General features: G+C 41.2%; 1 protein-coding gene across 1 annotated transcript in view; it reads right to left on the bottom strand.

Annotated features, from left to right (window-relative positions):
• Positions 1-17492, bottom strand: part of SLC71A2 (solute carrier family 71 member 2) — a 142223-nt gene extending 124731 nt beyond the window's left edge. Inside the window, 1 exon segment of the mRNA XM_055427984.2 lies at positions 16989-17492. Coding sequence (XP_055283959.2) covers positions 16989-17087 — 99 coding nt within the window. The 5' untranslated portion in view covers positions 17088-17492.
• Between the last annotated feature and the right edge of the window lie 1043 nt (positions 17493-18535).

Raw genomic sequence — 18535 nt, 5'->3', positions numbered from 1 at the left:
CATTATTGCACACTATCCACTTTTTATCACCCATAACAATTTGTTTTAAAAACAGAATGTTTTCATCATGTTTAAGTAGAGAATCACATGCAAAAATATAGTCAAGATTTTTTTTGGCTTAATTTAGGTGGAACTCAAACATCAAAGTGATTAACATAACCAAGCTGGTACAAATGGTTTTCAACACTTGATCTGGATATTTTGAGTGTGTCAGCTATCTCCTGCATGACATAACATTGATTCTTCTCGATTAATGTCTTGATTTAATTGATTTCAAACTACAACTGGTTTACCTGACAGTGGAGCATTGTCCAGCAAGAAATCTCCAGCATAAAACTGGAAACTACTTTTGACATATTCAGTCAGTCATAGCACCCTCTCCATACACTGCACGTATTTTTTTTTCTTTTTTTTGCATTTCAGTTGTATTTTTACCTTTCTTGAAATAATAAAGCATATGCCCAAAATGTTGTTTTTTCCATCTTCAATATTAAAATGGCTACACAAAAATTCACTAATTTTGGTTTTTTATTACATGCACGCTGATATAACAGGTGTCACAATAAAATCTAACAAACTTGTTCTGCTGCTGCTGCTGGTAAGTCGTTTCAGTCGTGTCCGACTCTGTGCGACCCCGCAGACGGAAGCCCACCAGGCTCCCCTGTCCCTGGGATTCTCCAGGCAAGAACACTGGAGTGGGTTGCTATTTCCTCTCCAATGCATGAAAGTGAAAAGTGAAAGTTAAGTTGCTCAGTCGTGTCCAACTCTTCGCGACCCCATGGACTGCAGCCTACCAGGCTCCTCTGTCCATGGGATTTTCCAGGCAAGAGTCCTGGAGTGGGGTGTCACTGACTTCTCCAAACTTGTTCTAAACGAACTTCTTAAAGACAACTAAGCACTATGAGAGCCATCTTATGGAAAAACCAGAATGAACTTTTTTGCCAACCCAATACAAAAATAATCAAAACAGTGTGGTACTGTGATAAAGACTGACATGTAGACCAAATTAGTTTATGAGAATCCAGAAATAAACACTTGCACAATAGTCAAATATTTTGCAACAAGAGTGCTAAGACGGAGAAAGAACAGTTTCTTCAATGAACAGTGCTTAAGAAGTGTGATATTCACATGCACAAGAATGAAGGAGACCTTTTTACCTTACATCATGTACAGAAAGGGCTTCCCTGGTGGCTCAGCTGGTAAAGAATCTGCCTGCAATGTGGGAGACCAGGGCTCAATCCCTGCTTTGGGAAGATTCCCCTGGAGAAGGGAAAGGCTACCCACTCCAGTATTCTGGCCTGGAGAATTCCAAAGAGTCGGACATGACTGAGTGACTTTCACTTTCACTTTCTCATGTGCAAGAAACAAATTCAAAATGGATCAATGCCTTGAACATAAGAGCTAAAACTATAAAACTTAGATGACAACACAAAAGCTTCATGACATTGGATTTGGCAATGATTTCTTGGATAGTAACACCAAGAGACGGAGAAGGCAATGGCAAGCCACTCCAGTACTCTTGCCTAGAAAATCCCATGGATGGAGGAGCCTGGTAGCCTGCAGTCCGTGGGGTCGCTAAGGGTCGGACACGACTGAGCGACTTCACGTTCACTTTTCACTTTCACATATTGGAGAAGGAAATGGCAACCCACTCCAGTGTTCTTGCCTGGAGAATCCCAGGGACGGGGGAGCCTGGTGGGCTTCCGTCTATGGGGTCACACAGAGTCGGACACGACTGAAGTGACTTAGCAGAGGCAGCAGCAGCAACACCAAGAGAAAAAGAAAAAATAGATACACTGAATTTGATCAAAACACAAACCTCTCCGCTGCTCTGTGACAATATGGAAGGACAGCATGGGGAGGAAGGTGGGAAGTGGGGGGTTCAGGAGGGAGGGGACATATGTGTGCCCATGGCCAGTTCACGTATGGCAAAAACCATCACAATGCTGCATGGTAATTATTGTCCAATTAAAATTTTTTTAAAAAGTAATACAAGAAATCCATATGCTGATAGCCTCAACTACAACTCTAAATAAAAATAACTATGCTCAAAAAAAAAAATACACACCTCTTTTATTTAATGTCCTTGTATCAAAGGACATTATTAACAGAAGGAAAAGACAACTCAAGAGAATCTGCAAGTCATATCAGATAAAAGACTAATATACAGAGCATATTTTTTTTTAAAAAGTCATACAACTCAAGGACACACACACACACACACACACAAAATCAAAAATTGGGGAAGAAGAAATAAATACATGAAGGGATGCTCAATATCACTAATCATTAGGGAAATGAAAACCAGAAGAAAAATGTGATATTACTTTGTATTTATTCAGACGCCTATGACTGAAAAACAAAAATTAAAACCACAAAATAACAAGTGCTGACAAAGATATAGAGAAATTGGAACCCTGGTGCACTGTTAGTGAGAATGTAATATGCTATGGCCATTGTGAAAAACAGTATGGGCTCCTGAGAAAATTTAATATAGATCTAGTAATTCTACTATCTATATGCAAAAGAACTGAATGCAGGGTCTCAAAGAGGTATTTACATCTACATTCATAGCATTATTCACAACAGCCAAAAGGCAGAAGTCACCCAAGTGTCCACTGGTGTATTAATGTATGAACAAAATATGTTATATGGATGTAATGGAATATTTTTCAGCAATAAAGACAGTAAATTCTGACGTGTTACAACATGGATAAACCTTGAAGAGATTATGCTAAGTCAAATAAGCCAGTCATAAAAGGACAGATGCTGCATGATTTTATTTATACTAGGTACCTAAAGTAGTCAGATTCATAAAGACAGAAAGTAGATAGTGGTTGCCAGAGGCTGGGAGGACAGGGAATTGGAAGTTAATAGTTTAATGGGTACTGACTGAGTTCAATTTGGGATACTGAAAAGTTCTAGAGATGGACAATAGTAATGGTTGCACAACAATTCTAATGTACAAAAATGCCACTGAACCATACATTTAAAAATGGCCAACACGATAATTTTTATGTTATGTATATATATATATAGTATTAATCTTTTTTAAGAAGTAATTCGAAATAGATCACAGACTCCAAAATTAGGTCCCTTAGTTTCATAAGCTTGTATACACAACAATATCGTCAACATCCACGCAAGAAAAAGTTATGGTGGACTCCATTAAAATTAAAAATTTGTGCTTAACAAAGAGTTAAACTTTTATGCATATATAATAGCAAGTACATATAAGGAAGAGCCAACCTGAGATGAAGAATACAATGCATGAACTGAAAAGTCCACTAGAAGGAATGGACAATAGACTGAATGATACAGAGGAACGGATCAGCAAGCTGAAAGAGCAGCAGAAAAAACTAAAGCACAACTGAAGAAAGGAAGAACAAAAAGAAAGGAGCACAGTGTAAAAGACCTTTAGGACAACATCAAGCACACTATAACACAAGTATCACAGGGGCCCCAGAAGGAGAAAAGAACTTACTTGAAGACACAATAGCTGAAAATTTCCTTAACTGGGGAAAGGAAACAGACATCCCAAACAGTCCAGGAATCACGGACGTCTGAAACATGGTCAACCCAAAGGGGACCACACCAAGATAAGTAGTAATTAAAATGGCAAAAATAAACAGAGAGCACTGAAAGCTACAAGTACAAGTGAACTACGTACGCTGAACTCTTGGCATAAACTATGCAGATGAGAAGGAAGTGGCACAACATTTAAAATGATGAAAGGAAAAAGACCTACAAAGAATTTCATTCAGATCTGATGGCAAGATCAAAAGTTTTACAGACAAGCAAAAGCTTGTTCAGCACCACCAAATCAACTTTACAAGAATGTTAAAAGGGACTTCTCTAAGCAAGAAAACAAAGGCCACAACTAGAAACAAGAAAATGTAAAAGAAAAAATCTCATCTGTAAAGACAAACACAGAGCAGCTAATAAATAAGCCATGTATCCAAAAAAGATATCCTTTTCATTATAGGGGACTGGAATGCAAAAGTAGGAAGTCAAGAAACACCTGGAGTAACAGGCAAATTTAGGCTTGGAGCATGGAATGAAGCAGGGCAAAGGCTAATAGAGTTTTGTCAAGAGAACGCACTGGTCATAGCAAACACCCTCTCCCAACAACACAAGAGAAGACTCTACACATGGACATCACCAGATGGTCAACACCGAAATCAGACTGATTATATTCTTTGCAGCCAAAGATGGGGAAGCTCTATACAGTTAGCAAAAACAAGACCAGGAACTGACTGTGGCTCAGATCATAAACTCCTTATTGCCAAATTCAGACTTAAATTGAAGAAAGTAGGGAAAACCACTAGACCATTCAGATATGACCTAAATCAAATCCCTTATGATACAGTGGAGGTGAAAAATAGATTAAAGGGACTAGATCTAATAGAGTGCCTGATGAACTCTGGATGGAGGTTCGTGACATTGTACAGGAAGACAGGGACCAAGACCATCCCCATGGAAAAGAAATGCAAAAAAGCAAAATGGCTGACTGAGGAGGCCTTACAAATAGCTGTGAAAAGAAGAGATGTGAAAAGCAAAGGAGGAAAGGAAAGATATAAGCATCTGAATGCAGAGTTCCAAAGAATAGCAAGGAGAGATAAGAAAGCCTTCCTCAGTGATCAATGCAAAGAAATAGAAGAAAACAACAGAATACGAAAAACAAGAGATCTCTTCAAGAAAATTAGAGATTCCAAGGGAACATTTCATGCAAAGATGGGCTTGATAAAGGACAGAAATGGTATGGACCTAACAGAAGCAGAAGATATTAAGAAGAGGTGGCAGGAATACACAGAAGAACTGTACAAAAAAGATCTTCACGACCAAGATAGTCACAATAACGTGATCACTGACCTAGAGCCAGACATCTTGGAATGTGAAGTCAAGGGGGCCTTAGAAAGCATCACTACTAACAAAGCTAGTGCAGGTGATGGAATTCCAGTTGAGCTATTTCAAATCTTGAAAGATGATGCTGTGAAAGTGCTGCACTCAATATGCCAGCAAATTTAGAAAACTCAGCAGTGGCCACAGGACTGGAAAACGTCAGTCTTCATTCCAATCCCAAAGGAAGGCAATGCCAAAGAATGCTCAAACTACCGCAAAACTGCACTCATCTCCCACGCTAGTAAAGTCATGCTCAAAATTCTCCAAGCCAGGCTTCAGCAATATGTGAACCGTGAACTCCCAGATGTTCAAGCAGGTTTTAGAAAAGGCAGAGGCACCAGAGATCAAATTGCCAACATCCGCTGGATCATGGAGAAAGCAAGAGAGTTCCAGAAAAACATCTATTTCTGCTTCATTGACTATGCCAAAGCCTTTGACTGTGTGGATCACAATAAACTGTGGAAAATTTTGAAAGAGACGGGAATACCAGACCACCTGACTTGCCTCTTGAGAAACCTGTATGCAGGTCAGGAAGCAACAGTCAGAACTGTACATGGAACAACAGACTGGTTCCAAATAGGAAAAGGAGTACGTCAAGCCTGTATATTGTCACCCTGCTTATTTAACTTATATGCAGAGTACATCATGAGGAACGCTGGGCTGGAAGAAGCACAAGCTGGAATCAAGATTGCTGGGAGAAATATCAATAACCTCAGATATGCAAATGACACAACCCTTATGGCAGAAAGTGAAGAGGAACTAAGAAGCCTCTTGATGAAAGTGAAAGAGGAGAGTGAAAAGGTTGGCTTGAAGCTCAACATTCAGAAAACAAAGATCATGGCATCTGGTCCCATCACTTCATGAGAAATAGATGGGGAAACAGTGTCAGACTTTATTTTTTGGGGCTCCAAAATCACTGCAGATGCTGATTGCAGCCATGAAATTAAAAGACGCTTACTCCTTGGAAGGAAAGTTATGACCAACCTTGATAGTATGTTACAAAGCAGAGACATTACTTTGCCAACAAAGGTCCGTCTAGTCAAGGCCATGGTTTTTCCTGTGGTCATGCATGGATGTGAGAGTTGGACTGTGAAGAAGGCTGATCACCGAAGAATTGATGCTTTTGAACTGTGCTGTTGGAGAAGACTCTTGGGAGTCCCTTGGACTGCAAGGAGATCCAACCAGTCCATTCTAAAGGAGATCAATCCTGGGTGTTCATTGGAAGGACTGATGCTAAAGCTGAAACTGCAATACTTTGGCCACCTCACGCAACGAGTTGGCTCACTGGAAAAAACTCTGATGCTGGGAAAGGTTGGGGGCGGGAGGAGAAGGGGACGACAGAGAATGCGATGGCTGGATGGCATCACCGACTCTGTGGACATGAGTTTGAGTGTACTCCGGGAGTTGGTGATGGACAGGGAGGCCTGGCGTGCTGTGATTCATGGGGTCGCGGAGAGTTGAAAACGACTGAGTGACTGAACTGAACTGAACTGAAAGCCAGTAGGGATTATTAGCAAAATTAGCTAGCAATAATTAGCAAAATCATCTATCTACAATAAGCAGTTAGGGATATAGAAAACAAAAAGATGTAAAATAGAATGTCAAAAACAATAAGTGTAGGATAGCAGGAGTAAAAACGCAGGGTTGTTAAGATGCATTTAAACTTAAGAGATCAGCAACTTAAATACAGAAAGAAAGCGTTAGTCACTCAGTCATTCCAACTCTACAACTCCATGGACTGTAGCCTGCCAGGCTCCTCTGACCATGGGATTCTCCAGGCAAGAATACCGAAGTGGGTGGTCATTCCCTTTTATAGAGGATCTTCCCAAAGTGTTGCAGGTCAGTTTTACTTCAAAAACAAACTCATAGAAAAAGAGATCCGATCTGTGGTTACCAGAGACTGAGGGGAGAGATTGCATGAAGGAGGTCAAAAGGTATGAATTTCCAGTTATAAGTACTAGGAATATAATGTACAATATGGTATGTATAATGAACACCACTGTATGTTATATATGAAAATTAAGATAGTAAGCCCTAAGAGTTTCATCACACAAAAATATTTTTGTCTTTAACTTTGTATCCATGAGATGACGGATGCTCATTAAGTTTACTGTAATAACCATTTCATGATATATATATATATATACACACATAAGTCAAGTCATTATGCTGTACCTTATACTTACAGATGCTGTGAATCAAGTATATCTCAATAAAACTAGAAGAAAAAAATTGAAGCAAAATTAAAACTTGTGCTCTATAAAATGAAAATGGAATAGAAGTAAATATTTGCAAAACTCATATCTGATAAGGCAAGAGTACTCAGCCTTTCTGGCACCAGGGACCAGACCATTTTTCCATGGTGGGGGTGGGGGTTGATCTTTGGATAATTCAAGCACCATTACATTTATTGTGTACTTTATTGCTATTACTATTACAACAGGTCCAACCCAGGTCCATCAGGCATTATTAGATCTTGGAAGGTTGGGGATCCCTATGATAAAGGACCTGAAATAAGAATATATAAAGAGCTCTTCAGTTCAGTTTAGTCACTCAGTCGTGTCCGACTCTCCGCAACCCCATGAATCACAGCACACCAGGCCTCCCTGTCCATCACCAACTCCTGGAGTTCACTCAAACTAATGTCCACAGAGTCCGTGATGCCATCCAGCCATCGCATTCTCTGTCGTCCCCTTCTCCTCCAGCCCCCAACCTTTCCCAGCACCAGAGTCTTTTCCAGTGAGTCAACTCGTCGCATGAGGTGGCCAAAGTATTGCAGTTTCAGCTTTAGCATGAGTCCTTCCAATGAACACACAGGATTGATCTCCTTTAGAATGGACTGGTTGGATCTCCTTGCAGTATAAGGGACTCTCAAGAGTCTTCTCCAACACCACAGTTCAAAAGCATCAATTCTTCTGCGATCAGCTTTCTTCACAGTCCAACTCTCACACCCATACATGACCACTGAAAAAACCAAGCCTTGACTAGACGGACCTTTGTTGGCAAAGTAATGTCTCTGCTTTTTAATATACTATCAAGGTTGGTCATAACTTTCCTTCCAAGGAGTAAGCGTCTTTTAATTTCATGGCTGCAATCAGCATCTGCAGTGATTTTGGAGCCCCCATAAATAAAGTCTGACACTGTTTCCACTGTTTCCCCATCTATTTCCCATGAAGTGATGGGACCAGATGCCATGATCTTTGTTTTCTGAATGTTGAGCTTCAAGCCAACCTTTTCACTCTCCTCTTTCACTTTCATCAGGAAGCTTTTGAGTTCCTCTTCACTTTCTGCTATAAGGGTAGTGTCATCTGCATATCTGAGGTTATTGATATTTCTCCTCACTAATAAAATGACAACCCAATTTAAAAAATGGGCAAAAGAAGACAAACAAGTGGTCAATAAGTACATGAAAAGATGTTCAACTCATTAGCCATCAAAGAAATACAAAGCAAAACCACAGTGAAATACCTCTTTGCACCCAGTTTAGGGCCATTACTGTGTAAGGATATGTTACTTGAGCAGTTAGCCATCCTGAAACCACAATGGGTTGATCCTGAAGACCGTAAGTCAACATATTGAGAAAAGCAGTCTGTGAATGTAGTGAGCCTTCGAGGCACACCAAGGGGTGATATTAAACTGCTCAGCTAACCACACTGTTCCTGGACTTATGTACAATAATAAATCCCTTTACCAAATAAATACATTATTGCATCATGCACAGTTAACCTGTTAAAAATGAAAATATCGGAGTTTGAACCAAGTCTGTAACTATGTAAACTATTGTCTCTATTATACTTCTAAACAAATATATTCTGATTAAAAGTTGGTACTCCAGAGTTGGAAATTACTGCCATAAGATTCAGTCAGCCACCTCTGCATCATTATAAAAGACATATATGAAAAGTATGTTTCACTATGAGCCTTCAATATGTTAATAATTTTTACATATGCTTTTTACCTATATCATTTATATGTACCTGGTTAGCAAAATGCTCCATCAAAAATAATTCTTTTATTAAAGCTTTTAAAATACAAACACAAGGAGAAGAACACAAATGGTTTTAAAAAAACAAATAAATGACTATTACCTAAAAGTGTGCTTTTCTTTCTCCTACCATTATTAAATATTGGAATGCAAGTTGGAAAAGCAGTTTTACTGCCTATTTCTTCAGCTGAAATAACTTCGACAGAAATTATAAAAATTTTCTCAGTCCTACATTAAATAGCTGAATAAAGGACACAGCTATTATGTTGATAAGATCAAGAATTCATAAGACATTTATAAGATAACTTTTTCCTCATTCAAGTTTTCAAACTTAATTTATCAACTGCCACCCAACTTAAAGCAAACCAAGATCCCACAAACTGCCTTTGTAAATATTCTACCTCTATCAGGACTGTTTTTTTTTTTTAATTTGAAAATATTTAGTTTTAACTGGAGGATAATTGCTTTACAATGTTGTGTTGGCTTCTGCTGTACAATGTGTATCAGTTATTAAATATACATATATCCCATCCCTCTTGAGCCTCCCTCCCACCCACCTCCACCAGCATTCTTTAACAATAAAAATATTCAACTCCAGGATGTTCCCTGTCAGTCCAGTATTTGGCACTTTTATTGCCCCAGTCCAGGACCTGGCACTTTTATTGCCCTTAGTCAGTTTGGGGAACTAAGATCCCATAAGCCAAGCAGCACAGCCAAAAGAAAAACATCAATCACTCCAAGAGATCAGTTCATTCAACAAATATTTTCTGAGTTCTGCTGTATGTCAGCTAGATTCGTAGAATAATAGCAGCAATAGAAGAAACTCCCTGCTCCCATTTCATGTAATGTACAATTTAAAATGGAAATAAACACTCTGAAGGACAGGAAGACAGGTCAGGGACAGTCTATTACAAAAGGTCCTGAGATAAAAACAGGCAAAAATTATCCTTTTACAGCAACAGACACCTTAATAAAAGCACATTACTAGCCTTTTATTTTAACCATAATCTTTTAAAATAGGAATTATCCCCATTTTATAGGTGACAAAATTCAGATGCACAGAATTTAAGGAATTTCCCAATTCACATGATTACTAAGTGCCAAAGCTGGTATTACATCTGGAGAGTCACATACCTCCAGAGTACGTGCTACTAACCATTTGTACTACTTACACTGCCTTTCTTTCTCCACAAATAGAATCAGGACATACATATAGCAGGTAGCCTGGACTATAACAACTTCAGTTAAGGGGTAATAGAAGTCAAAGGTAGACAGTTTCTCAAGCAAAGTAAAGCACAGACCTTTACTTACTCATCCATTTCTTTCCCAGCACTAAGAAGTCTGCCCTAGACAGTGTATACTAGGTGAAGGATTATTTTCATCAACCCCTTCAACTGCTTTCCCAACAAGACCTGAAAAGTTCAGATGAATGAGGACATCTGACTTTTGTCAATCAGGTCATCTGCTGCCAACTGGAAGAAAGAAAAGGTTGTCCCACGCATAAACCCAAACTCAAAGATCACCGTGTATCAGAACTTGTCAATATAGAAGCAAGAAGGAGGCTATCATACATACCAACTGAATAAAACTGAAAGATTCTAGAAATATAAAAGGAAATAATTGTGATATTGAGTTAGGATTTCTTAGATATGAAACCAAAAATAATCCTTAAAAGAACATACTGATAAAATTAAAGCCTCATCAAAATTAAAACTTCCACTCAGAATATTTGCAAACATATATCTGATAAAAGACTTGTAACCCAAATAAATATATTATATCTTAATTATAAGATAATAACACAAAAAACAACAAATAAAAAGACATAAGAGGTGAACAGACAGTTGACCAAGACGATATACAGATGGCAAGTAAACTTATGGAAAGATGCAGAACAAAATTAGCCAGAGATGCAAAATAAAAGCACAGTAAGACACTACTTGGAGAAGGCAATGGCAAGCCACTCCAGTACTCTTGCCTAGAAAATCACATGGACGGGGGAGCCTGGTAGGCTGCAGTCCATGGGGTCGCTACTAGTCGGACATGACTGAGCAACTTCACTTTCACTTTTCACTTTCACACACTGGAGAAGGAAATGGCAACCCACTCCAGTGTTCTTGCCTGGAGAATCCCAGCGATGGGGGAGCCTGGTGGGCTGCCGTCTATGGGGTCGCACAGAGTCGGACACGACTGAAGTGACTCAGCAGTATCAAGACACTACTACAGATCTAACAGAAGGGCGAAAACTGACTGACCAAGGGTTGATGAGGATGCAAACGAACTCTCACAGGGCTGGTGGCAATAGAATTAAAGTTTTAAAATCTAAAAATAGTTTGGTAGTTCCTTGAAATGTTAAACAACACACCTACCATCAACTGAACACTTTGTTGTTGTAGTTCAGTCATGCGGTCGTGTCCGAGTATTTGTGACCCATGCACTGCAGCACGCCAGGCTGCCCTGTCCTTCACCATCTCCCAGAGCTTGCTCACACTCATGTCCACTGAGTCAGTGATGCCATCCAGCCAATCCAGCCATCTCGTCCTCTGTCGCCCCTTTCTCATCCTACCTACTATCTTTCCCAGCATCAGGATCTTTTCTAATGGTTCGGCTCTTTGCATCAGGTGGCCAAAGTATTGGCCCTTCAGCTTCAGTCCTTCCATTGAATATTCAGGGCTGATTTCCTTTAGGACTGACTGATTTCATCTCCTTGCAGTTCAAGGGACTCTCAAGAGTCTTCCCCAACACCACAAACCTAAAGCATCAATTCTTCAGTGTTTAGCCTTCTTTATGGTCCGACTCTCATGACAGTGGAAAATATATATATACTCCTGTTAAGCGGAGAAGATTGTACACTTTTGTCATTACTACTGAATGTTTTCCTCAATAGTCTAGTTTATATAATACAGAAATATAGGAATAAAACATGAAATTATTGCCATTTGAAAAACTTGTGACTATCCAGAAGACATCGGAGAATTAATGTATTTTAAAGGTAAAAATTACCAATGTCAGCAATTAAAAAAAAAAAAAAGACTAAAGATCCAATAGTAATTAAAAAGAGCCTAAGAGGATGTTCAATTCAGTTCAGTCGCTCAGTCGTGTCTGACTCTTTGCAACCCCATGAATCACAGCATGCCAGGCCTCCCTGTCCATCACCAACTCCCGGAGTTCACTCAAACTCATGTCCATAGAGTCGGCGATGCCATCCAGCCATCTCATTCTCGGTCGTCCCCTTCTCCTCCTGCCCCCAATCCTTCCCAGCATCAGAGTCTTTTCCAGTGAGTCAGCTCGTCGCATGAGGTGGCCAAAGTATTGCAGTTTCAGCTTTAGCATCAGTCCTTCCAGTGAACACCCAGGATTGATCTCCTTTAGAATGGACTGGTTGGATCTCCTTGCAGTCCAAGGGACTCTCAAAGAGTCTTCTCCAGCACCACAGTTCAAAAGCATTAGGAACAACTTTTTGCCAATTAATTTGAAGTTTTAGATGAAATGGACAAGTTCGTAGCAAAATAAAACTTACTAAAACTGACAGAAAAAAATAAAAAATCAAACAGAAAATCTCAATTGTTCTAAAACTACGTTAGTCCAAAAAAGTGAAGAACTACAAAGTTCTATAACTGTATTATCAATCTTACACAAACTCTTCATAGAATAACATAGAATTCTCCAATTTCTTTTATAAGGACAACCAAAACATCATATAACAGTAACAAGTTAATTTCACTGATAATCATAACTGCTGGTTTAAACGTTGACTGATTTACTTCTCTAATACACTTACTGATGATTGCCTAAATATTTAGATTAAAAAATACACAGCTGTAGTCCCTGTCTTCGAAGACTTAATCTGGTAAGACAAACAGAGGGAAAGGACACTTACATACCCAAAGAAGCAAATTCTGAAAAATCTTGCCTTTATCAGGCCTAAGAACAATAAACAACAACTATAGTCTATGTTCTGATAGACTGGGCTCAATAACAGAAAGCTGTCAAGACATCGGCATAATTCTAAATATGAAATATAAATGTCTCTGCTATGAAAGCATGAGGCAGTTACTCATAAATTGCAATATATCAACTACTCACAAATGCTTTTAATCTTTTTTCTGCTATCATTTATTTAACAGTTTGGTTGCACCACTGTCCCAGTACTGTTTTATTACTGAAACGACATACTGATTCCTAATAGTGTTAAGAACCAAAAGCTAATTTTAAAATAAATTTTCCCTAAAATGTCCCTTGGACCTCTTTCACTTTTTTTTTTTTTTGGTCTGTACCACTCAGCATGTGGGATACAGGATCCTAGTTCCCTGATTAAGGATCAAACCAGTGCCCCCCTACAGTGGAAGTGAGGAGTCTAAACCACTGGACCACCAGGGAAGTCCCCTCTTTACTTTTTTTTACAAACAAAACATATCTAGTCAGTTCAGCCTTTTGTTTTGGTAACAAACTGCTCTTTGATATTATTTCCATTTTGCCCATATGACATTCTTATTCCTGTAAAGACTAATTTTGATTACAGGGGCCTCTCTGAAACAATCTGAGGAAAATAAACTAAATAGACATCAAATGTCACCAGAACGGCACTGATCCTGAAAAGCCATCCATCAGGGATCTTAACTGGTATCTTAGTACTGGTTTTTTTTTAAGTTTAATTAGAGGAGAATTGCTTTATTGCTAATTGTGCTGGTACATCAACATCAATCAGCCACAGGCATACATATGGTCCCTCCCTCCCATCTCCCACCCCTCTAGGCTGTCACAGAGCACTGGGTTGAGCTCCCTGTGTCACACAGTGAATTCCCACTGGCTATCTATTTTACATATGGTGATGTATGTGTTTCCATGCCATTCTCTCGATTCTTCCCTCCCTCTTCTTCCCCCACTGTGTTCACCAGTCTGTTCTCTAGGTCTGCATCTCCACTGCTGCTCTGCAAATAGGTTCATCAGTACCATCTTTCTAGATTCCATGCACATGTGTTAATACACAATATTCCTTTCTGACTTACTTCACTCTGCACAATAGGCTCTAGGTTCATTCACTTCATTAGGACTGACTCAAATGTGTTCTTTTTTATAACTAAGTAATATTCCATCCTACATATGTGTAATTTCTATATCCATTGGTCTCTCAGCGGACATCAAGGTTGCTTCTATGTACTTCATGAACACTGTGAAATACCCAGCATGCTAAATTCAGTTGTATTTTCTTTGCAGAAAATCTTTAATTCTCATTAGATGCTCAAAGGTAAATAACTCCAAAAGGAATTTTCCTTTACCTGGTAATAGGAAATATGCTCTCAACGATAATGCAAATAATTCTGAAACAATGTTTCAAGGTGTCACAGACACACACAACTAGGGAGACACAGAGCAAAGAAAGGACACTAAAGAACTTATTTGCTGCAGACACCTCTGTTTTCTAGAATGCAATGATCTCTTAGAATAAATACATGGTTCTCTTCTGTTATTCAGGTCAATGTATCTCTTTGCCAAACAAGATAGAAAACAGTTCAACCAAATCCCTGGACATGGGCAGTCTTGCCTGTGATTATCAGTAGCATCTAAGATCCTGAAACAATGAATACACTATTATAGAATCAAGGTATAAGGAGATTCCAACACATCAAAATGAATCAAAGCTTGTGGTTGTTTAGTTGCTAAACTGGGGGGGCAGGGGTGGAGGCAAAGACTGTAGCACCTGCTAGCAACCCTAGAAAGAAACTGCAAGCAGGAAAGACGCACAATCTGGGGGCACTGGCATATGACATGGGCATATTAAAGGGATTCACTTCTTTCCCAGGCCACACACCTTCTAAACGTGCCACTGGCTGAACTCTGTTACCTGCCCATTCTACTGATCTCACTAAACAGAGCAAGCACCAAAACTCATTGTCAGTATTCACTGCAATTTATCAACACTGACTAAATGCACCCTCAGAGATAAGGAAAGACTGGACAGGAATCTACGTATTCCTAATTAGCAGCAAGATGGCTATCAGTTCCATTGAATACACATCTCTCAAAAGTTTCTGCTCTAAGCACATAAACTTAGCAATTTTAATTTTTAGGTTGGGGTCTAGTTCCTGTATAGATTAGAACATGGGAGAGAATTGAAAGCTTTATCATAAGTCAGTGATCACTTATATATTCTGACCAATCATTTATGTCCAAAATATTGAGAAAGGTTGTATAATTTGCCGTTAAGTTATATAGGTAATAAAAGGTGGAAAGGGAAATTCCAAGCATGCTCACCTAATCATTATGCTATAATGTGTCAATTTGTCAGGTTACTTTTTTATACAATAAGCCAAGGAAAGCCAAAGAAAATATTTAAGGACAGCAGTAATGATCATATTTACATTCTTGATTCCACTAACCTGATGGTAAAGCAACAGTATCAAAGTCAAAATCTAGCTCAAAATGCTGAGGAACCAAAATTCCTGAACCACAGGAATGCAGAAAGGATTAAAAAAAAAAAAACCTAAAGTCTTTACCTGGTAAACTTAGATAGACTTATTAATGTATTAGATGAAAAGATGGAAAAGGATGAAGGAAGCTACCTCCAAGGTTAGTACCTTGGCCAATGGTCAGTATTTATGGTCTACTGATTCAAAGACAGGAGGATGAGCTGGCAATTTGGTCTCCTTTAAGCGGCAGGAAGACAAGTCTACTTTTTATGTAATTAAAAACAAAATGAGAAAACCCAATTCTATAGAATTTCTGTCGTCCTACCAAAAAACCTTCCCACTTTCCAGAAATCTTATCTTTGAAATGAGGAACCCTTAAGGGTTTTTGTTTTTCCAAAAATAAAAAGTCATTTGGGCAGGAGGGGGTCTTCAACATCATTTAGCATTCTTTAAACGCAAATTAAATCCGAAGACAACTGCATATAATTTAATTTTCCTAAAGTTTCTATTTTTCTTTGGAAAAAAGTCTCGTTGGCATTAGTTTGTATTCACTGTACCATTTCTATGTCTCCTGTCTAAAACAGACTCCAAAAAAACATTTTAAGAAATGACACTCTATGCTTAGAGTTCCACCGTCAGACATCTAAACGCCACGGACATAGCCTGTTCTGCCAACCTAGGCCAATAAAACCAGTGCTTCAGAAGTCATCTGAATCTCACGCGAAACTGTTAAAGATATTGGCCTGAATAAACTCCTCAGCCGGGCCCTGGGATCGGCAGCTCCCTCTGAAATCCTGCTCACCAAACGCTGCAGCGACAGCCTAGAGAACCAAGAAGGAACAGGAAGGAGCTGCCCAGCCTCCACGCCACCTTCCGGGTCCAGGATCCAGGGCCCAAGGCAGGTTCTGAAAGCTCTCCGCACATCTTCTAAGTTGGCTCAGGCCAGAAATGCACCATGAAAGCAGTACCGGCTGTCACGTGTATGGAGAACTCTCAAAAAATCAAATTACTTATATTCACAATCCCACATAGGGCGCTTCTGAAACAACCAAGTCGCCTAAATTTTAATCTAGCGGTAAGAAGAATTGATGCTTTTGAACTGTGGTGATGGAGAAAACTCTCGAGAGTCCCTTGGACTGCAAGGAGATCCAACCAGTCCATTCTAAAGGAGATCAATCCTGGGTGTTCACTGGAAGGACTGATGCTAAAGCTGAAACTCCAATACTTTGGCCACCTCATGCGACGAGTTGACTCACTGGAAAAGTCTCTGATGCTGGGAGGGATTGGGGGTGGGAGGAGACGGGGACGACAGAGAATGAGATGGCTGGATGGCATCACCGACTGTGGACATGAGTTTGAGTGAACTCCGGGAGTTGCTGATGGACAGGGAGGCCTGGCGTGCTGTAATTCATGGGGTCGCAGAGTCGGACACGACTGAGCGACTGAACTGAACTGAAGCAACGCTAGCAAAGCCTAGCAGTGATGAAGTCGGCTGGCTGAGTTGGAAAAGGAAAAGCTTTCCGAGAGCCAGAGCCCCTGTGCCGAGCCGACGGTCAATGTCTCATCCCCAGGGGAACCAGATCCCAGTCCCTCACTGGGCGGCCCTGGAATCCGGCCGAGACACGGCCCAACCTCCCCTGACTCCGGGTTTCGGGCTGAACGATGCGTCCAGCCTCCAAGCCCACGCTCACCGAGTTGCCGCCCGCGGCCCGCGAGCCCGCGCGCTTCTCTGGCATGGCTCCTGCCTCCGCCTCCGACGCTGCTTTCTCCTCCGGGGGTTCCGCGTTCATGCTGCGGTCATGCCTCCGTCGGCTCCGGGCGCCCCGGGATTACAGCTCAGCTGCAAAAGCGGCGGCGGGGCCCGCGCTCTCATGGGCTCTGCGGCGCAAAACGGCCGCAGGTCAAGCGGCAGGCCAGGGGCGAGGCCGTGGGCTGTGAGGGATGCCGAGGCAGCAAGAGCGCGGCTGCAGCGGCCGCAACCACAGCAGCCGAACCGGACACAACTCAGGTAGCGACCCACCTCTTCCTTGGCCGGCCTGGGTAGTCAGAAGGCCGAGGGCCCGCCCCGCCCCTCCCCTGCTTCCCCACAGGCTGCCGCCGGGAAAGAGGCCTCACCGCGAACCTCAGCTCCCGCCAGCAGCTCGGCGCCAGCGCCCGAAGCCTCAGCGGCGCGCGCCCATCTCAGGCCCCGCCTCCACGCTTCCGGGGCCTCCCTGGCTTCCGGATTCCGCGGCGCGCCGGAAATGCGTCATCTCCTAAGGCCTCCAGTTGTATTTTATTTTTCCTGAGCTAGTGGGGGCAAGTGAGAGGGTCAGGTGTGTTATTGTTTGTGACTGCACTTTTGGTCTTGGTTTGAAAGCCAAACCGCCGAGCTAATTTTTTCTGATGCTGCCAACAGTTATATGGATGGACACTTTCTCAGTTCAATTCAGTCGCTGAGTCGTGTCCGACTCTTTGCGACCCCTGTGGACAGCACAGCGAGGCGTCCCTGCCCATCACCAACTCCTAGAGCTTGCTTAAACTCATGACCGTACAGTCGGTGATGCCATCCAACCATCTCATCCTCTGTCGCCCCTTTCTCCTCCTGCTTTCAAACTTTGCCAGCATCAGGGTCGTTTCCAATGACTCAGTTCTTCTCATCAGGTGGTCAAAGTATTGGATCTTCAGCATCAGTCCTTCCAATGAATATTTAGGACTGATTTCCCTTAAGATTCGCTGATTTGATCGACTCCTTGGAAGGAAAGTTATGAGAAACCTAGATAGTATATTAAAAAGCAGAGACATTACTTTGCCAACAAAGGTCCATCTAGTCAAGGCTATGGTTTTTCCAGTGGTCATTATGGATGTGAGAGTTGGACTGTGAAGAAAGCTGATCGCCGAAGAATTGATGCTTTTGAACTGTGGTGCTGGAGAAGACTCTTGAGAGTCCCTTGGACTGCAAGGAGATCCAACCAGTCCATTCTAAAGGAGATCGATCCGGGGTGTTCATTGGAAGGACTGATGTTGAAGCTGAAACTCCAATACTTTGGTCACCTCATGCAACAAGTTGACTTACTGGAAAAGACTCTGATGCTGGGAAGGGTTGGGGGAGGGAGGAGAAGGGGACGACAGAGAATGAGATGGCTGGATGGCATCACTGACTCGATGGACATGCATTTGAGTGAACTTCAGGAGTTGGTGATGGACAGGGAGGCCTGGTGTGTCATGGGGTCGCAAAGAGTCGGTCACGACTGAGCGA

The sequence above is a fragment of the Moschus berezovskii genome, chromosome 7, assembly GCF_049115385.1.
Source record: "Moschus berezovskii isolate FMDL1 chromosome 7, NW_MosBer_1.0, whole genome shotgun sequence".
Classification (NCBI taxonomy): Eukaryota; Metazoa; Chordata; class Mammalia; order Artiodactyla; family Moschidae; genus Moschus; species Moschus berezovskii.
The sequence above is the reverse complement of the archived record's forward strand: the minus strand, read 5'-3'. Positions and strand labels throughout refer to the sequence as shown.